This window comes from Lissotriton helveticus, chromosome 2_1 (assembly GCF_964261635.1).
Source record: "Lissotriton helveticus chromosome 2_1, aLisHel1.1, whole genome shotgun sequence".
NCBI classification, from domain to species: Eukaryota; Metazoa; Chordata; class Amphibia; order Caudata; family Salamandridae; genus Lissotriton; species Lissotriton helveticus.
The window spans coordinates 163,894,816-163,917,516 of record NC_136059.1 but is presented as its reverse complement, the minus strand read 5'-3'; the positions used below and the strand labels follow the sequence as shown (position 1 = coordinate 163,917,516).

General features: G+C 44.7%; 1 protein-coding gene across 1 annotated transcript in view; it reads right to left on the bottom strand.

Moving 5' to 3' along the window:
* The window catches only part of VCP (valosin containing protein), a 103,856-nt gene that overhangs the window by 11,712 nt on the left and 69,443 nt on the right, over nucleotides 1–22,701 (bottom strand). Inside the window, exons 10-16 of the mRNA XM_078674682.1 lie at nucleotides 16,988–17,100; nucleotides 16,620–16,784; nucleotides 16,400–16,522; nucleotides 11,179–11,391; nucleotides 10,517–10,825; nucleotides 4,658–4,813; nucleotides 3,737–3,891 (exon numbers count right to left, since the gene is read on the bottom strand). Of these exons, the coding sequence (XP_078530808.1) occupies nucleotides 3,737–3,891; nucleotides 4,658–4,813; nucleotides 10,517–10,825; nucleotides 11,179–11,391; nucleotides 16,400–16,522; nucleotides 16,620–16,784; nucleotides 16,988–17,100 (1,234 nt within the window). The remainder of the gene's footprint in view (nucleotides 1–3,736; nucleotides 3,892–4,657; nucleotides 4,814–10,516; nucleotides 10,826–11,178; nucleotides 11,392–16,399; nucleotides 16,523–16,619; nucleotides 16,785–16,987; nucleotides 17,101–22,701) is intronic.

The following is a 22,701-nucleotide window of genomic DNA, read 5'->3' as shown; positions in this document are numbered from 1 at the left end:
AAAACAATCTGAAGATGGAGTCGATGCCCATGTGCACTAAGAACTACAGGAGGAGTCATCTAACAGACAAAGACTCTTCCAAGACAACAACAAAGTGTAATAATCTGGGCCCACCACCAGATGGCGATCTATGCACTAGTGTGTGGTCGGCAACCCATATGCCTCGAACAGATGGTTACAAAGGTGCTCTAGAACTTATAGCTGTTGCAGCTGTGCAATCAACCTGTATACATTTGAGGTCTAATCACCGATGCTTACCAGTCCACCTCACAGCTTTCTTCTGAACTCTGTGCTTGACAGCCTTGATGTCTTAGTAGAGGTAGGCCAATTTAGAAAAAGAAAAGTTCCTTTTCCCAGATGAGTTTCTGTAATGTTTTTCATGTGAGAGGGGGGCTCCATAACGGGGCACGATAGATCTCTGAAGGGGAAGCTGAAGCAGTAAGTATCTCACAGTGCTTTTACTGGGTCTTAAAGGTGGTCAGAGTGTAATGCTCATCCAATCCTAGCCCACTTCATTTTATCGTATAATAACTCCTTTAGCTATTTACCGATCCCTTTTTAATCTGCATGAACTCCATTATCTTCTCTGAAGATCACACCGACTCCTATTAATTTAATCTACTAAAAAGGAACTGGAGTAAATTCACTGAATGGTTTTCTAAGAGTATAAGCTTAATTTCAATAACCAACGACCACAGGATGCTTCAAGGCAGCCAATGCAAAAACCTTTTGGCTGTCCCATGGGGTTGGTGGTGGACCGGGGTTGGGAAGGAGTATGTCTTATACATTTTGAAGACCTGTGATGTGCATGTTAACAGAAAATATGGTCCCTTCTTCAGAGTAGCGCCTATGCGAATGGAAACATACTTCACGGCAGCAGTAGCAGTTACCCATTAGAGGCCCGTTTACCTTCTGGAAGGAATTATTTCTACAGCACACTATCCACCTAGATATGGTTTGCTTTGCAGAGGTAATGCTTGTGCAAACCGCACAATAGTGGACAAAATATTGAGGATTGTCTGAACTCCTTTATCATGAATGACTAAGCCTGTGGTTCCCAAACTGTGCGCCGCGGCGCCCTGGTGCGCCGTTATCAGGAGCCAGGGGCGCCGCGCACGATCTGGGAAAGGCAGTGTGAAAGTCACACTAAGAATGTGTCACTTTCGCCTCCGTGATGAATAGGTGGCTCTGCCCCTACTCTCTGCCTTTCTGAAGCAGAGCATCACGGCTGCCGGCGGAGGGAGGGAGGGGGGGGGGGGTGGCAATCAACTCTTTCAGCTGCTGATGAGCTGTGATAGAGATGCTGGTCAGTGGCAGAAAGGAAGGTGTTGCAGCGCAGGAGGGGGGTCATGCTCCTTGTGGAGTCATGAGCACCGTCGATTATTTAGATGCAAATAGCATTGAAAGAGTAAATTAAACTAATTTTTTTATTTTTTCCCCTCAATTTTTATATAGAGCAAACCCAACCCAAACATACTGGAGTGCTTTACATGAGCACCGTTGACATTTCATAAGGACATGTTCCTTTTTTAGATATGGAGAGATTAAGTGATTTGCCCAGGATCACAGGATGTTGAGCTAAAACCAGAATCAAACCTAATTCCTCAGGTCCAAAGTGGGTAGCTCGGACCTCAAGCTCCATCTTCTCCCCTCCTCTACCCATGCTCAGGACCTGTCCAGGGAGTACACTCTTAATATCTATGTCATACATCTGTGGTTCCCAAAGTGTGCGCCGCGGCACCCGGGTGCGCCGTGCAGGGAAGCCAGGGGCGCCGCGCCGCTGTGCAGGATGTGGGTCTGACAAAAATATATAATTATCCTCAAAATGTAGTGAAACTGCGAGCTGCCAATTTTGGAGCTAGGGAACGAGGTTCGACCCTCGATGTCAGCTCAGAATCCTGTGTCATTCTGGGCAAATCACTTAATCTCCCAGCGCCTACAAAAACAGAATACATGTATGTATCCTTGGGTGGGTGGGTGCAGGGTCAGGGTCCTGGTGGAGAGCATTGGGTGGGTGGGTGCAGGGTTAGGAGCCTGGTGGAGAGCGTAGGGTGGGTGCAGGATCAGGGGTCTGGTGGAGAGCGTTGGGTGGGTGGGTGCGGGGTCAGGGGCCTGGTGGAGAACGTTGGGTGGGTGCAGGGTCAGGGTCCTGGTGGAGAGCGTTGGGTGGGTGGGTGCAGGGTTAGGAGCCTGGTGGAGAGCGTAGGGTGGGTGCAGGGTCAGGGGTCTGGTGGAGAGCGGTGGGTGCAGGGTGGGGGGCCTGGTGGAGAGCGTTGGGTGGGTGCAGGGTGGGGGGCCTGGTGGAGAGCGTTGGGTGGGTGCAGGTTCAGGGGCCTGGTGGAGAGCATTGGGTGCGTGCAGGGTGAGAGGCCTGTTGGAGAGCGTTGGGTGGGCGTCTTATGCCCTTATGCAGCCGCACTCTGCCAGCTTCTGTCTTTGCCTCACTCCTCGTTGAGGGGTCGTCACTCGTGACTGCTGCATGTTGGTGAGTGTGAGGGGAGAAAGGGTGCTAGGCAGAGGGGAGAAAGGGTGCTAGGCAGAGGGGAGAAAGGGTGCTAGGCAGAGGGGAGAAAGGGTGCAAGGCAGAGGGGAGAAAGGGTGCAAGGCAGAGGGGAGAAGGGTGCAAGGCAGAGGGGAGAAGGGTGCAAGGCAGAGGGGAGAAGGGTGCAACGAGGAGGGGGAGAAGGGTGCAAGACAGGGGAGAAGGGTGCAAGGCAGAGGGGAGAAGGGTGCAAGGCAGAGGGGAGAAGGGTGCAAGGGGGATGGTGATGAAGTTAAAAATTTGCCCCCCCCCCGAAAACATTTCTGCGGATACCCATGATCAGAGCCCACCTCAGGTAAACTTCTTGTAACGCCACAGAGCTCCTTGATCCTTTCTCTATCCTGGTTACTTTTAGTGGGAGTACTTTATACTACTCTATGTATGCATTGACATGTACTTTATAAGATCTTTGTGATTGCAAATAAAGTTTTATGATAGTGATGGCTTCTCTCTGAATTCTTCATCACGTCTAGACTTGATTCTTCATGTAGACCAGTGGTTCCCAAAGGGTGCGCCGCTGCACCCCGGTGTGCGCGTAAAAAAATGGTGGGGAGCCACGGCCAACTGCCAATTAGGTCAAGGGAGCCACGGGTCAAAAAAGTTTGGGAACCACTGGACTAAGCAGTAATTTGCAGCCATCTGATGTAGGAAGAAACTTTCTGCCAGAGAGAAAGTATCTTTGCGAATCATAAGGGAAACAGTTTGAGGTGAAGATCAGCTGTGTTTTTGGAAAGGAGGATGACTTCGTAAAGCTACTGTTTATACGATCACCTTTGGTATGTTTCGTCAGATGGCTCAACTTCCAGCGCATGTAGCAGGAATACAAGAACAGGAGACTCAACTAGGGCAGATTTTGTCCTACTGACCACCTCTTGAGCCAGAGGAATCTTATGGAGGTGCTGAATAGAAACATACCTAATCTGCACTGATGTCCAGTATCCATGTAATTTGACATAAATAAGAAAGCTCTCATGGATTTATGGTGTCGTCATACACAATAGGAATTAGAGCTGCATTAATCCCTTGCATGATTTTTGTAGCAAACACCTAGGCAACTCAACAGATTTCAATTAGTGGTGGTAACATATAAACCTCCAATATTAAAATTCACCGTCATATAAACGCCAACAGTATTACTTCATAATTTTTTACGACCTGTAAACAATCAGTGCTCCTCCATCAAAGCGTTGTTACCTGAAGCTGCCAAATCCACGGCTTTGCTGTAATGTCTGTGCAAACATCTCATATTTCCTGATGTCATTGTCACTGACAGAGCGGCGGGCAAAGCGCATAGCCTCCTCAAAATGATCCTTGCGGATTTCAGGGACTGGATCATCCTCCTCCACTTCCTAAAATAAAAGGAATACATGTGATAATGCCCATGAACCCAAGCAGTCAAAGCACACAAATATTTACAGAGATTCTTAGCATGACCGGGGGGAATAATTAAAGTATCCTACAAAAGAACTCTTGCCGGTAGGGAGAAAGGTTCATAGTTTGAGCATGTAAAAGCAAGCCAATTCCATGCAATAGAGGGAATGAGTGAATGGAGGTGCAGGACTCACAAACATGAGTAATATTTAAGTGCTGTCTCCCATGCTCAGAGTAAGAAATGTTAAGTGGGGGAAAGGGATTCATAGAAAAGAGCACCCCACGAATGATACAGAACGGAGACAGTTGTGTTCTATGGCCCAAGAAACAACCTATGGTTTAAATGTATCAATTAGAATGTTGAAAGCAGTTTGAAAAAAGCCCCGCACCCCACCAAGAGTCAGTTATACCAATAAAGCATTCAGCATTTGCCCATCTCCAGTCTGTCACTTTCCATGACAAAAATGCTAAACTCAATCTTGAAGTGACTTTTAGGATCAGCTACTTTGTCCGAGATGTGGTTAAAACAAACCCGACATCCGTACAACCTGTAGCCCCTTTGCTACTTAAAGCAAGTATATACACACACACACCAATATGAACTAGGTATTATTAACGACACTTCCGATTTAGCGTGGCAGCTGGCAAGAGATGGCCCAGAGACCTTTCTTAGATTAAGTGAGGAAATGCTGAGGGATTACAGTCACTGAATGAACACTAGAAGATATTCTGCAGGGATCTTACCATGGCTGAGGGATTGGTCTGTCGCTCCCGCTCTCTCCGGATCTCGTTCTCGATGCACTCGCGGATAGCTAACTTGCATGCTCGCTGGCAAATTTCTGTCAGATCCGCACCAGAGAAGCCATTGGTCATTTTAGCCAGGAAATCGACATCTACATCCTGTGAAGGATAGAAAAAGCAGTTCAACTTTGGATGCCTACCACAGTTCTACACTTCACCAAAATACAGAGTTGGATACCTTTCATCCAGAAAGTGGCAGCGTTTATCTTCAATGACCGAGAACAACATCTGCACATCAGATTACAGTCAAATGCCCTTCGTGCATGGGCCACAGTGTTAAAATTCAATGATGGGGAACAAGATCTGCTCCTCTCTACAGCTCTACTTGCAACCTTCGTCTTTACTAGCTATCTAAATCTGAAAAACACATCAGTGACCGAAAATTGTGTCACGTACTCAGTAAGCATAAATGCTTAAGGGCCAACAGCAGAATAATAAATGTGTAAAGACCACTGTGTCCGAAATCTCCAATTGTGCCAAGCTTTTAATTTGGTTTAAATATTTAGGTAAGTTGTCCGCAACGTTAAACAAAGTGAAACTGAAGCATTATTCCTAGCAGCAGAGTGGCCCAATTTATAAACAAAAAACACAAAACACTAAATTTTAACATCAAAGAGTAACAATCGTATGCAATATAACAAATCTGAAAATCAGTGTATTCAGCAATCTACTCAGAACATCCTTATACACAGAGACCCATGTATACACTGGTCTTCAAGAAACATTCTAAATATGTGGTCTTGCCCAAAATCTTAAGGGCAACACCTATTCGCCTTTCGGTACCAGGCTGGGATCTCTCAGTTCTGTACGGTTTAGTACGAGGCAGATTGTCAATAGAGAAAGAACCGACCCGTTCTCTCTAATATGTTGAATATAGTATACCCAGCCAAGTACACTAACTCGGTTTTGGTGATCTATCGACGTTCTAGAACTGCGTTCTTAGTTTGTTTTTAGTATTTAATATTAAATTTGCATGGAAGCATTGTGCTTAATGACTTTCTAAAGTGAGCAAAATGAATTTGATGAAAGGACCAATAGAGGTAGCACACGTGCCTGAGGAAGAGGCAAGATATACAAATCAACAAGAGAAATAAGACAACTAGTACTCTTAGCTGAAACTACTGTGGCAAAAATGCACCACCAACTACTAATGTAAGATCAAGGGTTATGAAATTTTTGCTTTTATCAAGTACAAACTGCAGAAATTACAGGGCATGAAAGAATATGGATAACCAAACGCATATGCGCCACTTCTGAAACGAATGCGCAGCTCATTTTTGTCAGTGTCCCAGTTTGGACGAAATCAGGAGACCGATATTGTGAAATACTTTAGAAGTTGAGGGTCAAAAAACATTAGAGGCAATCAAAATCAGTGACCAGGTACAAAGGTATCATCCAAGTGTACATGTTCAACTTAAACTGGTGGAAAAACTATTCTGGACAGCTTTAAATGAGAAACTTACCAATCTTGCTCATTTTATTCGTGATTGCTAATAAAACGAATGAAAACGCAGATTAGAATCTTTTGAAATTTAACCTGCATTCTCAGTCATAATGTAATTTCATAGTGCCAAGTCACAACCGTATACTTATTTTAATCTGAAAGTCTGGATGACTGATATTTTTTGATTTTGTACACCTGGCTTTGCCATGGAGAAATTATGGGCTTGACTATACTGTGCCTGATTACCAACAGTACAATCAATGGATCCATAGCAGTAGCCTGGTCTGACCAGCTCCATCTCCCACTTCACCTCACCCTTCCTGCCCTTATGCAAGTGTCTTCCTGGTACACTCGGAATATCAGTTCCCAGACTCATTCTAGGAAACAAACATACATAAAGGAAACACCCAAATGAACTCACCTTGTAGTTCTTAGAACTGCCAGAATGGCCTGTAAAAGAAGACTTACAAAGCTAAACAAACCTTTATCACTAGCAAACTTAATACAGGTAGGCTCCACCCCAAAGCTTCGGTCGGTGAGCTTCGGTCACCCATCTCGACCTCCTTGACAAATCTAGGTGTGAAGATTTTACTAGCTTCTTCCGAAAAACAGATCAGTAACCTTTCAAATTAATGTAAACATTCCTCCCAAGAAATCTTAACGTTCACTAAAACACTTTTGACTGCCACTCCTCCTAACTTTGAAAATTGCAGAGACAATAACATCAGATTACACCAATACCCCATTTGTGCTCCCAAGCCAAACAGAGGCACAGTCTCACCAATACAGTTAACCCGCATCAATGCTTCTCTACAAGAGTACCAGAGTAGACACTTTAAAATCAGTCCTACAAGACCTCTTTAGGACATAAGGAGCACATCGCTTGAACACAAAGTTTTACACTGACCTCCCTTTATGTCAAAGCTACTGGAACAAGCATTGACAAGCCAATTAGGTCTCCCCCTGCCCCCCTCCCCCCATGCTATGCTTTTTTTTGGCTATTTGGAGTAGTTCACGCTTAGGCCCCTGTAACCCTTTGACCACATAAGGTATCCACGCCAAATTTGCATCCTTTTCTTCCATCATGGGGATTTTAAAGGTACCCAGGGTTTGTTGATTCCCCAGGAGGGGACCCAGAAATTAGCCACAATACAGCTACATTATTTTTTGGGGGGGGAAATGGGACAAAAGTGGTACACATGAAACGGTCTTTTTTTTCCCCAGCAAATGGTATCAAAGGGGTTGTGGTGCTGAAATCACCATCTTCCCAGGTTTCAGGGACAAGAAGGCTTGTCCGAAAACCAAACTTTATTTTATACACAGTTTTGTCATTTACTGGGACATAGCCTATTTTTTGTGCTTTCAACCTCCTTCCAGTTAATGGTAAAAATGGGTATGAAAGCAGTGATAGTTCCTGGAAAGCTATACATTTCTGAAAAGTAGACAACATTTTGGCTTTAGCAAGGGGTCATTTGTGTAGCTCATTCAAGGTTTTCTCTTGGAAACTAACAGTTGAAAAGTGTAAAAAAAAAACTACCCATTTTTGCCAATGTTTTCACCTGTAACTACGACAGATGTTTGAAAGCAATATACTGTTACATCCGCTGGACCCTTCTGGTTGTGGACTTGTAGGTTAACCAAGAATCCAAGGAACCCAGAGCCAATAACTGAGCAGCGTCTTGCAATGTGTACCGGGTATGTAGCAATTCATTTGGGACAATATGAACATGGAAAAATTGGTATGAAAGACACCTATGTATTTCTGAAATGGGAACAAAATATATAGTTCGTAAACAGTAGCTGTTCGCACATCTCCGAAATTGTGGGTACCCATACAAGCATGTGAATTATAGCACATTTTTTTAAGTGATTTTTTTGTTGTTTTTTTTTACACATTGGCTTACATTTGGAAGGCAGAAATGCATTGAAAGTCAATAGGTAATAACAGTTGCTCTACAATTCGGTGTTCATCTAAGTCTCCCAATAAAAATGGTACCTCACTTGTGTGGGTAGGTGTAGGGCCCGCGACAGGAAACAGCCCAAAACGCAACGAGGCCACACCACATTTTTACAGTGAGAACTGACCCTTTATTTGCAAGGTGCCTAGCTGTAGATTTTGAACCATAGCCCTGCCGACACCTAGGGAAACCTAGCAAACTAGACACCCAGGGAGATACAGGATGAGATGACCTGCCTGGCTCACACCAGGTACTGTTACAAAGAATCACTTGCAAACCTGAAAAGAATCTGCCCAGATTCCAGAACTTTCCATCACAGAAAGGTGAAGATTTTTTTTTTTAATAAGTTTGAGGTTTGCAAAGGATTCTGGGTAACAGAACAGAGTGAGCCACACAAGTCACCACATCCTGGACTCCCCTGGGTGTTTAGTTTTTAAAAATGTATAGGTTTGCGGTTTTCTTGGGAGCCAGCTGTGCTGGGACCCAAAATCCACAGGTAGGCACATTCCGGGAAAAAAGTCTGTGCCTAGTGGGCTTTCTGCCACCCTGGGAAGGGGGAAATCAGGGGCTATTGCCCAGATATGCCCCCTGGGCCTAGTGGGCTTTTACCACCAACTCCAACCCCCCCCCTTTCTGGTGGAATCTTTAAAATCGTATAGGAAGCACTCCACTTGTCCTGTGGGGAGAGGCAAGTCAAACCGTTTAGTCACTCGCTAAAATAGCTCATTGAATACCCTCCTCTCTCCCCAGATGTCCTCCGGCGGGTATTGGCCAGTGTAGGAGACTGTGAGAATGGAGCAATCTAATCATCCCTTTCCGCACCCAGAGGATCTGCATCGTGAACCAATTACCCTTCCTCTGGCTGCTCCTTCGGATCACTTTTGAAAAAATCATCCCTGACTGTTATGACCGGAGGGGCCGCCACACTTGTGCTGCACTAGGAGTGCGTAGAACTGGGTGAAGTGATTCTGGGAAACGTTTGTAATAGTCATCCAACATGTGTCTGAGGTTCGTGACCAGGGACATTGGTACTGCTTTGGTTCCCCTCGTGAAGGAGGCATATTATTATAATCCTCCTCAAAGTCTTAATGCTGTTGGAAACTATCATTGGTGTGGCCTAGGTTGAGGACGATCTTTAAAAGAAAAATCGGTCTCCATATACTCCAAAGTATCCCCTTGATACTCTTCCTCGTCAGTGTCCTGGCATTTCACCTTCAGTTGAGATGGACTATATGCTAGTCTGAACAAACTTTCATCTGCAGATTCTTATCTAGAAGATTTACTGCGGAAGCGTCAATACTTTGCTCAAGGATGTCAGATTTGAGGATATTCACTTCGATTCCAGTGGTGTCTTTCTTCTGCTCCGTCAACGAGTATCTTTGAAACCATGCCCCTATCTAGAAATTAATTTAGCAATTCACTGCTCCCAGACCAACTGGATTTGCACCACAAATGCGTGCTGGCCAACTCCTCGCCAAAAAAATAACATTCAAGTTGGATGTATCCAATCTGACTTCATTGAATTGGCTGCACCTTTGAATACGATGTACCCTCAAACCTGCAGGCATCACAGACAAAGCCATGCATTCAAACACCCCAAACAATCTTGTTTCTAAAGTTACTCTTGCAGAAGGAACACAAATATTAAGAGGCGAGGTTTTGGTGCTGCATAATATAACAAAGTGTGAAGTCGGAGGAAGAGGGAGACAGAAAACCCGCCTTGGCGGGAGAAATCAGCTTCGGACAACAGCACTCCTTATGCTCTCCGGACAGGAGCATGCCTTTCTGCTCCTGCATATCCCCCACTGCCACACGAGTCTTGTACTACTTTACATTCCACGTTATGACCATTTACCATTTCTGCGTCCCTGCCGATCTCTGAAACGTCACATTATTTCTACATAATAAGAAATATCCACCTCAAAAGGAAAATGCGAAGAGCTCCGAAACCCTAGCCTGGCTGACACTTGCTCTGTACGAAATACTGTGCTCAAAACTCATGGACTACGACTGCCACCCTGTGGCATAAAAGGGAACTGCACCTTTATAATCTATGGGTGCGTGGGAATGCTTGCCTGCCACATGACAAAGGTACCAGGGACAATGTGTAGCTCAATGAAAAGTTACAAGAGTGCATGGAATAATTCTAAGAACGCGTGGACTCTGTAGTCTTGGCTATTATCGATAACACTTTGGACGACTTCAAATTGAACATGTCTTTGTGATGGCAGAGGCTTACTAAGGAATAAATAAGACAGCAACCCCGGCACAAGTGCTCGAACTGAGCCCCTGGACTTCGGCAACCACAGAAGGGCCTAGGCTAGCAGAACATGGACTTCACAGCAGGAAAAAAGGCAGACAGTGATATTCGCAAAGCAAAACAAGAGAGCTGTAACTTACCTTAGCAACCGGGGACTTCCTGAGGTTGGCCTTCAGAATGGCCATGCGGGACTTCTCATCAGGCAGAGGGATGTAAATCAACTGATCAAGGCGGCCAGGTCGCAGAATGGCCGGATCGATGATATCAGGACGGTTCGTGGCACCGATGATGAACACGTTCTTCTTGGTGGACATCCCATCCATCTCCGTGAGGATCTGATTGATGACTCGGTCTGCGGCTCCACCACCGTCGCCGATGTTCCCCCCTCGAGCCTTGGCTATGGAGTCCAGCTCATCGAAGAACAGCACACAAGGAGCTGCCTGGCGCGCCTGCCGAGCAATCACATGTCATTAGGATATCTAAAGGCAAGGACCCGGAATCGGCAAAATCTGTCAGGTCATCTATTAAGAGGGGTTAAAGATCACTCTCTTGTTAAGAAACACAAGCTTGGGACGGGACACTTAGGACAGCCCCCCCCTCCTATTTTTATTGGGTCGATAAAGTCTTTCCACAAAAAGACATTTAAGCTCAGTTTATGTTCCGATGCACAGGAATTAGGTAAACATTAAACGAGGCATTTCCCCTCTTCACAAAAGCATCCTACAAAGTGCCACAAAACCAAGAAGCTACAATATAGCATGCTGCATGCTTGAACCATTATCGGCGTCACTCTTCAGCTCACCTTATCAAAGATCTCTCGGACGTTTGCTTCAGATTCTCCAAACCACATTGTGAGCAGCTCTGGCCCCTTGATGGAAATAAAGTTGGCCTGACACTCATTGGCAATCGCTTTCGCCAGTAGAGTTTTACCACATCCCGGGGGTCCGTAAAATAGCACTCCTTTGGAAGGGGTCATTCCAAACTTGAGGAACTTGTCTGGATGCTCCACAGGGTACTACAAATTAAAGTTGCAAAAAAAGTTTGCATCAAGAGATCAATTAAGAAATCAACTTCTAAACAAGAGGAAAAAAAAGCAAATGCTAAACAGAAGCCAGCAAGAAGACTAAATGTTTAGCAGAACAAAGCTGCCAACAAGTGTCTGCCCCTTTTTTTTTTATATATACACACACACAAAGGAAACATCTGAAAAACAGCTTAAATGTTTCCTATTTTGTGAGCCTTGAAACTGCGCTTGGGTTTTACTAGCTATTTTAATTGTGTATTTTTTCAAATGCTCACTTTTTAGTTAATACCTTTGGTTAACTTACAGTGCATCTACACTGAATGTTACGTCTAATGTTAGTTTAGTGTCGAAGAGATTCGGTCAGAGGCACAGGCTAAAAGTGAAAAAGCAGGCTTTGCCATATGCTTACATATTGCAGTCTGTTGATTCACCCTGGCGGAAGTGCTCATCACTGGCTGGTCCTCCAGAGACCAGGCATGTTGCGCCCTTTCACCAGGCAGCACGAGTATCAAAGAGAATAACCCTACTCCGCTGAACTATAGAGCATCAATAAAGAGACCTACGCAATGTAGATGAGCAAATGGACGACTTCAACTCATGAATTGTAAAGCCATAAATTAACCGATCACAGCTGTGAATGCTCTACTTGTTGCTGCGAGGCCATCTGCGTTTACCAGGGGCAACGTCAGGGGAGGTGGTGCAAGGTTTCATTTTGTGTTGGAAACACTATTTGTTAATGCCAAAGAAAGCATATAAACAAAAAACACAATCTATGTAAGCAACTCTTCTCCAATTACATCACTGTGTTAAGTAAACTGCAGGTCTGTTCAAGACATTTAGCAAATCTATCCAATAGGGTTTCACACCACAACTTGGGAGAAAGGATCAACCCACTACTAGGCATAGACATTAGTGCTTAATTCGTAAACAAAACAAAAAAAGTGCCAGAGCCTTGTCAAGAGGCCACTGCAGCTTGCACCAACCATTACACCAGCCAACGCTGCCAATGACAATACCAACTACTAACCGTCACATTCCTAGTATTCCAGGCCCCAAAAGCTACAAAATGGCTTGGGTGGCAGTATTAGTCATTTTTATTACGGACTGAATAATAAACAACTGTTGTGTGAATCTCCAAATTAGACAAACAGCACCACCATGAGGCACACTGTCAGATGTACCGAAGTTGACAATTAAGTGCCATTGCCGAGCATCGAAACCACCGGCTCAAATTAAACACTGGCAGACATTCAAGTCTACCTCACTCATCTTTTCATCATTCATAGAACCGAGAATCGTTTCCAAGGACTCCAGCTGATTCTTCAGTTCTACATGTTTAAAGCTCCTCAGATTATCCATTCATGGGAGTCTCCACAACAAACCTTACGCTTCGAGCATGCTAGAGTAATCTATCTATATCTACACATATACACATGTATGTACATATACAGATACACACGCTTCGAGCATGCTAGAGTTATCTATATCTACACATATACACACGTATGTACATATACAGAAAAATAGGATGCCAATCATTGTAGACTCAGTTAATAATTTGTTAAGTAAACAAGATTCCTTCAATTCCTGGCATGTGCCTGCCTAGAAAACGACAGCCATTTACAGAACCTCATGCTGCATCTATGGGAGAAAATTTAGTATAGAGCATTTTAGCAAGGCAGGTTTCACATGATTGAAGAGTTAACCATATTCGTTTGTGCTGTACTCAGATGTTCAGCTATTTCCATGAAACAATAACTCCAGAAAGAAGAGCCATTACAAATGATCAGAATGCTGAACTGGTTGACGTCCATGCCCTGAACATCAAAGACTCTGCACAGCAGTGCTGAGAATAATAAAGCAGGGGATTGCAAAATATTAAAGGGCTAACGATACAGTAAGTACATATCTTTAAGGGAGTGAGAAAACTACTTGGACTGATGGAACCAATCTGCTCAGTAAAAAACAATCTGCCCAGCTACTGCTGCTTCATGCAACAGTAGCTTCATGCAAGGTAGTTCAAGTTCAAGTTCATGCATTTATAAAGCGCACTACTCACCCAGAGGGTCTCAAGGCGCTGGAGGGAGGGGTTTACTGTTTATCGAATAGCCATGTTTTCAGTTCTTTTCTGAAGGAGATGTGATTCTGAGTAAGGCGGAGGTGGGTGGGGAGTGAGTTCCAGGTCTTGGCAGCCAGGAAGGAGAAGGATCTGCCACCCATGGTGGTTTTTCGGATGCGCGGGACTGCGGCGAGGGCTTGATTGGATGATCTTAGTTGGCGGATGGGATTGTAGAAGGACAGTCGGGTGTTGAGGCATTCGGGTCCTAGCTTATAGAGGGCCTTGTGTGCGTGGGTAAGAAGGCGAAAGGTAATTATTTTGTTGACGGGAAGCCAGTGGAGGTTTTTTAAGTGACCGGAGATGTGCTCTCGGCGTGGGAAGTCTAATATGAGTCTCGCTGATGCGTTTTGGATGCGCTGGAGCTTTTTCTGCAATTTTGTTGTAATTCCGGCGTAGAGTGTGTTGCCATAGTCCAGTCGACTCGTGACCAGTGCATGGGTAACAGTCTTTCTTGTTTCGAGGGGGATCCAGCGGAAGATCTTTTTGAGAATGTGGAGGACGTTGAAGCAGGAGGACGATACGGCGTTGACTTGTCTGGACATTGAGAGGGAGGAGTCTAGAATGAAGCCAAGGTTACGTGCATGGTCTGTGGGTGTGGGCGCAGATCCCAAAGCGGAAGGCCACCAGGAGTCGTCCCAAGCTGAGGGGGAGGATCCTAGGATGAGCACCTCCGTTTTGTCAGAGTTGAGTTTTAAGCGGCTCGGTTTCATCCATTCGGCTACTTCTTTCATACCTTCGTGAAGGTTGTTTTTGGCGGTGTTGGGGTCTTTGGTGAGGGAAAGGATTAGTTGGGTGTCGTCGGCGTAGGAGATGATGTTGAGATTGTGTTGACGTGCGATGAAGGCGAGGGGACTCATGTAGACGTTGAAGAGGGTGGGACTGAGTGAGGAGCCTTGAGGTACGCCGCAGATGACTTCGGTGGGCTCTGAGTAGAAAGGGGGGAGTCGGACTCTCTGGGTTCTCCCGGCTAGGAACGAGATGATCCAGTCCAAGGCTTTTCCTTGTATGCAGATGTTGAGGCGTTGTATGAGGGTGTTGTGACAGACCGTGTCGAAGGCGGCGGAGAGGTCGAGTAGAATGAGGGCCACTGTTTCACCGTTGTCCAGGAGTGTTCGGATGTCGTCGGTCGCCGCAATGAGGGCGGTTTCGGTGCTGTGTTTGGCTCGAAAGCCGTTCTGTGAGGGATCTAGGGAGTTGTTGGATTCAAGGAAGGCTGCGAGTTGGCTATTGACGGCTTTCTCGATGACTTTGGCCGGGAAAGGGAGGAGGGAAATGGGTCGGTAGTTTTTCAGTTCTGAGGGGTCTGCTGTTGGTTTTTTCAGAAGGGCGCTGAGTTCGGCGTGTTTCCATATTTCTGGAAAGGTGGCGGAGTTGAAGGAGCAGTTGATGACATCGCGGAGTTGGGGTAGTAATAATTACCTCGATCAGAAGTGTGATATATATATATATATATATTCACTGAAAAAAACAAAGGTTACAGAGACGTTCTAGTTCGGTTCAGATTTTACACTCCCAAAACTATAGAAATTCAGCAGTTCTAGTTATCTCAAGTAAGTATTACTAGTGTCCTAAAGTAACTATAACCCAGGCCACTGCCAAGCACAGTTCTCATCAATAATTTATTTGCAAATGTTGCAGTGATATTATCAATGATGTCAGATGTCAAGAGTGATGTAAATGCGGGGTAATTAGCAGTGCATGGCGATGGTGCGAGTTATTGTTACCTTAGGGCAGGAGTAATAGTTAAGTAATAGTTACTTGAGAAAAATAGAACTGCTGAATTTCTATGGTTTTGTGTGGGTAAAATCCGAACCAAACTAGAACGTCCTTGTAACCTTTGCTTTTTATTGAATTTCACAGTTTTAAAAAAAATATATCAATTGTACTACAATTTGACCCATAAGTTCAATTAACTAATTCATTTTCACAAGTTTGAAAATAAATTTTCTACACACATTCATTCTTGTATATTTTAAAACAAAAATTAAGGTAACTTAGGTAGTCTTTCCATAAATGCAATGCACCAAGTCTTGGTTTCATTTTATAGATCCCCAGAGCCATAGCAAATTCTCAGACAAATAAGGGGTCTGCAGGTTATATTGCACACATTCAATATTAAAACAACAATACATTTAATACAAACATAAGCTATTGCAATTTCTAGAAGTGCATCACTGCTGGTGTGCGAGTGGCTATGTGGGCGCTTTTGTAGGTCTGTGGGTGTGCGAGTGAGTGGTTGTGTAGGTGTGTGTGCAAGTGCTTTTCTGGTTCTGAGTCATGTAGGAGTGGCTGTATGGGTAGGTGTGTGGGTCTAACTGGGTATATTTTACTTTAATTTGGGTCTGGATCCGCAGATACTTGCACAATAAAAAACGTATTTAGACAATTCCTTGCCCATGAGGTGTCCCTCACAGACCCCTTCATCAGGTTCATGGAGTCAGGGTACCTCTACCTAGACCCTATCACTTTTAAATGTTATTTTCACCCCTGGGAACAGATGCCCAAAATGGCTGCTGCAATTTTCCTCTCAAATTACAGCCAGCCAATCACAGCATTGCAGTTGGCGCGTGGGTCCGCGTCTCTAGATACACAAACATTTAACTTTAAGAACTCTAAAACTACTACACAGATGTACACCAAATTACAAAAGCACTCTTTCTGGACCAAGATCTATTTTTCTACTAAATTTGGTGTGATTTCATTCAGCGGTTGAATCAATCAAAACCTTGGTTAGCAACTGTAAGAAAGATCAGCATTGCAAATTTTAGATTAGGTATCGTTTGATTATTCTTTGGTCAAGCAAAACTGACACGGGACCTAATTAGTTCATACTTCTTTGGGGGCAAACGGTTCAATAACCAACTCCACACACTATTTTACCTGTACAAGCTCTTGAAGCTCTCTCTTCACATCTTCGAGACCACCAATATCTTCCCAAGTGACCTGTGGCACCTCTACTACTGTCTCACGCAGTGCAGATGGGTTACTCTGACTCAAAGCCCACTGCAGAAACACAAAACATAGTTAGTGCTTGAACACTATCACACTTAAAGCCCTGGTATGTATTAGAGGTTTTAAGCACAGCCAAGTGACACCTTACCCTGAAATCGTCCATGGTCACAGCCAATGAGTTCATTACTTCTGCATCAATGGTTTCATCCTCCAGATCAATGAGATCCATCTTCTTTCGGATAGCCTGTAGAGCAGCCTCCGAGCACAGAGCAGCCAAGTCAGCACCAACGTGTCCATGTGTCTCATTTGCCACCTGGAGTAATTGGGAACAGGAAAAAATGAAACGGCATAACAGTCACAACAGACCTAAAAACAGTGTGCTTCTGAAGTTTAAGATCAATAGAACACCCTCATCAAAGTTAGTAGTGTACAAACTAGAGAGAACTAAATGTAGGATTAGAGTAACGCCATACATATTAAGAAAAGACTTTCAACAACCACTTCTAGATCACCTACCTGCTCCAGATCAACATCATCAGCGAGCTTCATGTTCTTGGTGTGGATCTGCAGAATTTCCAACCGACCAGTTGCATCTGGAATTCCGATATCTACTTCCCTGTCAAAACGGCCTGTAGAGTAGATGGCAGACAATTAACATTCAAAAATCACTTCAGACTGTCAATCACAAAGTTTCAATTCCAGAGAGAAGTTATAGCAGCGAAGCAGGAGCAATCCTGGCGATTGGTCTGAGAGGCCTGCTCTGCTGCTCAGACACTGCGGCATTTCTCCAACCCGGCTGTAAACACAGCAGGGTTGGAGAAATAGAAGTGCACATGGTATGTTTGGCTGGCCTAGGACGGCTAGCCAAACATGCATGCGCACTTCTAAGTGCCACCACCTGCCTGTAATGGCCCGGCCACGCCCTGCACGCATGTCAAAATCAGTCAAAGAAAAATAAAATGATAATGTTTCATTAATATTCTTTTGTTTGACTGACGAGTGGGGCGACGCTCTTCTGCCATTACGGAGGAGCCTCCGTTGGGTGCAAGCGATGCATGGTGAAGTAGGAAATTGTATAGGCCTTAGTTAAACTTTGGGGAAATTTCTAAAGGGAGAGATGAGTCACTAAAAAGACTAATCAATCGGGAAGGTTGTTAACTGCTTGGAAAACCTGGGAAGGGTGGAGCAGAAAGCTGGCGTTTGGCACCCTCTACGTTACAGTGATTTTATAATATGCTTCATTGGTATCCAGGTGGGCAGCAGGAGCAGGCAGTAAACCATAATGGGAGGAGCAATGCATGCTGACGCTGCCGAGGTACCGGGCTCCCACCGCACGCCGATGGTGGGTCCCATCTCTTGCTGCTGGCGCTGAACAGCCTCAGCCACACGAGCAGTGAGAGCAGCCGCAAGCTGGGGATACAAGTACTAATACCAGCCACAGATTATGGTAAATGCAGCCTGTTTCGCTTACTTCCCATCATCGACATCAGACTTCAGGGACTGCACTCTTCCATGAACAGTGGTGAAAGTGAAGAATAGCTGTGCATGGTGTCAATGAGCGCCTCAGAAGACACTATGCCATCATGCAGCTTGCATGCTCTTCGGAGGTATAGGAGTGCCTAGCAATGTAGCGACACCTGCATGTGCAGCCATCACAGTTCCATATATGCACAATTAAAGAACATAGTCGCAGTAGTCCTTGGTACTGAAGAACTGCTTTGTGTACGACATACTCCGTGTGAAAGGACATACTCCAGCACCAGCGTAGCTAGGGGGGGGGGCGAGGGGTGCGGTCCGCCCCAGGCGGCACTATTTCGGGGGTGGCAGTTGTGCGACCCTAGTGGCACGTGGCGGCAGCGTTTATTAGGGGACAGTGGACACTGACACACACATCACCGACACACCGCCCTCCCCTACACCTGCAGCTGAGTCTGTCACTGACTGAGGAGCCCTTTCTGCGCATGTTACTTGACGTGCAGTTACGAAACTGAAAGCGCACTGACTGCATGGGACGCACGCACCACCTCCTAGCATAGTGGCGGTGGTGCGGTGCGCGGGGTACCTTGCATGTGGTTCCCAGGGCCGTCAATCATGTAGCGCGTGAAAGCGCTACGAATGACGGCCCTGGGCATCATTTTTGGCCAGCCCCTGCGCACTGCTGTTAAAATACAGCAGTGACGCAAGCTACCATCACGCGCTGAGGGACCGGGACCTGGCAAGACTATAGAGGTTAAACCATTAATGCCTACGTGAGAGAAGGGGAATTGTGGGCTGAGGCACTAAGAAGCGGAGTCTCTCCCTGCAAATGATGATCATGTCGCAATGTGGCCTCGTGCATCTTGGAAATGAAAGGCAGGTCGGGAGCATTGTATCAGAGGCCGGGCCAAGCAGCAGGGAAAGAAAAGGGCCTGCTTCGCACAACACACAAGTTAGTTACATCGGGCAGCTACTGCGGTGAGGCCTAATTACCAGGACTCACTATAAGAGATAGCAGCACCAGGAGGCAGCGGCGCCGGAGAACAAAGGCATGGCGAAGCACAGCAATCTTTATGAAGAGCGGACAAGCCCCGCTCCCCACCCCACCCGAAGACAGAGGCCCAAGAAGGGGAAAAGGGCTACGATGGATAATTAACCAGGTGATCATACATGATGTGAGAAATGTTTGTGGCCGAAATTTGACCATGAGGGTAGTGATAATTATATTTGGAGCAGGCTGCCCAGGTGATTGCTGATGACAGGGGAGGGGGAAGCTGTACAGTACAGCTGTTCAGGGGCCCTCACACTTTTTACACTGCATGCTTTAAAGGCTTCATTTACCTTTTTCTATTACGGTTATACACTAACATTTGCGAGGTCAATAGCTGTAAATCAAACAATTGCGAGACCACCTATTGCATTTCCAATCATAAATCAAAATGTTTCACCACTGGCATATTACACCACTTAACATCAAAAATTTAAATTGCCTTGCAAGGCAAGTCGGGAAGGACTTGCAAGGACTGCCTTGCAAGTCCTTCCCGACCCTGGTCTACTGTGCCACCCGTGTTTTCTAATTACTTAACTGTATACGCTCATTCTTTGTATTTTGTTATAATGTTTAATGCACATGGCTGATTATGTATATTGTTATATTGTTATATTATTGACGCACCTGGTTGACTTTGCACACTTTACCCTCTCCATCTCAACGTTCCTTACTACTCTCGCACCTGTGGGACTATACACCCTGCTCACACCTACCTCAACCTAACTGTATACGCTCACTCTTTGTATTTTGTTATAATGTTTGATGCACTTGGTTGATTATGTATATTGTTATATTGTTATATTATTGACGCACCTGGTTGACTTTGCACACTTTACCCTCTCCTTCTCAACGTACCTTACTACTCTCGCACCTGTGGGACTATACACCCTGCTCACACCTACCTCAACTGTTCCCTCCTTTAAACTCTAAATATTCTAAACACGTTTAAGCAGGTATATGCTCCTTATTATTGCACTTTATACTATTGACGCATTTGTCTGTCTATACACTGTGTACCGACACTACCTCACCTGTTATCTACCTCATGTCCTTTATCCCACCTATGTAACTTGCACCTTGTACCTAACTACCTCATATATTACTCTGTATATACGCTTTATTACTTTGTATTTTTTACCCCCATGCCCTTGTAAAGCGCTCTGATATCTGCAAAGATCCTGTTCGCGCTATATAAAACTTTCAAAATAAATAAATAAATAAAAATAAAATAAATGACTAAAAGGTAACAGACATGGGGCCACCATCCCTGTAATTTTCTCCAATAGTACTGTGTCGCAATGTGTGATCTACCTTATTAGTTTTCATAAGGTAGGTCAGATTTAGACCCACACTGATTTGGATTTTTAAGAATCAAGCTATAGTACTTCTTAAAAATCCTGACTGGTCGCAATATGTAGCCAGCACTTTGTAACCAGATTTTTACGCCTATGGCCCATCGTTTTCTTAATGCACATCATCTCTGTTTCGAGCCCAACAGTTGTGCTTTAAAGGCATCTGATCCTTGCAACTTTTAATGATTTGATTCACTGATTGACTTCTTCATCTATCAATATATTTTAGATTTTAAAGGACTACTCCTTTCTGTTATTTGTGTGCATACAGTTACCGGCTGTAACTTTCTGAACACAAAACAACTGGTATTGCAAAGGACACTTGTACTCTGATGTTGGGGCTATGTGAGTCTACTTTCATGTATGCAATTGTTCTCACACATGGATTCTATGTTTAACCCTATTTGTGAAGACCCCTGAATATTTAAACAAGCTATTTGGTGTTTTTATGGGTTTATAAAATGTGCGTTACATCTTTCATCCCCTATGGATAATCATGTAGAGCTATGAAGTTTCCATCTGTTTTTTAAAAATCTCACAAAGATTATTTCTTCCTTATTTGTCGGCCACATTTAAAATTTCATTCTTTCCCTCAGTAACTTAATTTGTGAGAGGAACCTAAGCCATTCCAGGTTTCAGCTGGTTTGCTTTTGACTCACACTCTAACTCCATCAGGAAAACTGGCACTCCCTAAGGAGCTTTATTTATTATGTATGGTTAAATTCATCGATGGATCTCCAAGAAAAAACTCAGAACTGAATGGGGTAAAGAAGCATAGGGTCCCAGATACAGAATTATTCAGCATAGGTTTCAAGCTAGCCTGGGTTTAGGAGACAGCCTGTCATGCCTCTGAGCACCGAACAGCAGGCGATAAAGAAACTGAAGTTTGCTTCAGATCGAAATTTGCGATTGTTGCCTTTGGTGTTGTTGGCAATGGATAGGAGCAATTTAATCTAAATCAGTATCTTTTTTCCTTATTTTGATCTTCCATAGCCACCACCTAATAAGTGAAATTTCTGTTCTAGTATGTGTGTAGGCACAACACAAGAGATCCGCATGTACAAGCATGTGTTCTATGCTAATGCATGTCACGTTTTACATGCATTGCTCTAGAGTAGCCATAGTCACTGAGAATGCAGGGTGCAAAGGAAAGAAAAACAGCTGCCTTAACAAAGGTTTCTTACTTCCTCCCACCAAAGGCCACCAAGAACAGCTCATGCTTTCTCAGTGTGACTCTGGATGTTAAGGCCACTTACACGAAGGCGGCACTTTAAGACTTTAGGTTGTCATCTGATTCCCGGACATATTCCTCTTACAGCGTTGCAATGGTTTGCAACAAGACAAAGTTTTGACTGTCCTTGGACACTGACTACAAGTGAGCTGCTGTGAGGGCAAGCCTGACACAGGCCGGAGACAATGGCCCTACAGTGAGCAACTCGGGCATCAATAATCTCCCAAGAAAAAAAAAGCCAACAGCAAGTTATGGGAAATCATGCCAGCAAGCTGGACAGGGGACGCAGTGTGCATGAAAGTGAAAGTGTCCAGTCATATTTGTGAGCCATCACCGAGAGAGTCGCAGTCACGATTGCGAATAAACACAGCACAGATCTGAAATCATGTTGGTTAGCAAGCATCTGACCGTCATACAACACAATTATGAACTTTTAAAAACTAAAAAAGTCCGGAGGAGTGCTCAAAAGCAGAAACAAATTCGATGAGTTATTACTAGCCTCAGTTTAGGAATGTGTAATAACATCTATTCAGACCAACACATTGCCACTGCTTTGGTCATATTTTTGGTTAAATATGCCAGAGGTTGCCAACAAGTCAACCTTGATACCTCTGTACTTATATATTATTATTGCAAATAGAACAATTGATGGACAGAATGCAGAACAATGTCACACATTCACCCCAGTACAGAGATCTGGGCCTAAAGCCTTCGCTTTTTGCTCCCTGTGCCATTCCAGTTTGAACCCAGCCATATGCAAATCAGTCTTGATTTGCATATGACCAAGTCTAAACTGGGGTTGCACGGTGAGCAAAAGAATGATGGATTTAACTCCGATCTCTTGACTGGGGGTGAATGTATTGATTTGTTCTGCATTCCGTCCATCAACTGTATGTCTTTGTACTGCCGGTGTATTCAACTGTGTAGCCTTGGCCTGTGTCATGCACGTGCATGTAACTTGCATGATCGAGGTAACTATTAGCGGCGATACCACGTGTCTGTTAGACCTCTTTCAAGTGCTCGCCATTCTTTTTACCCAGCATCCCCCCCCTACCTTCCATGGGCGGCAATTTGAGGGATAGCCCCGGGCACCAGAAGCTCTAGCTACGCCCCTGTACTC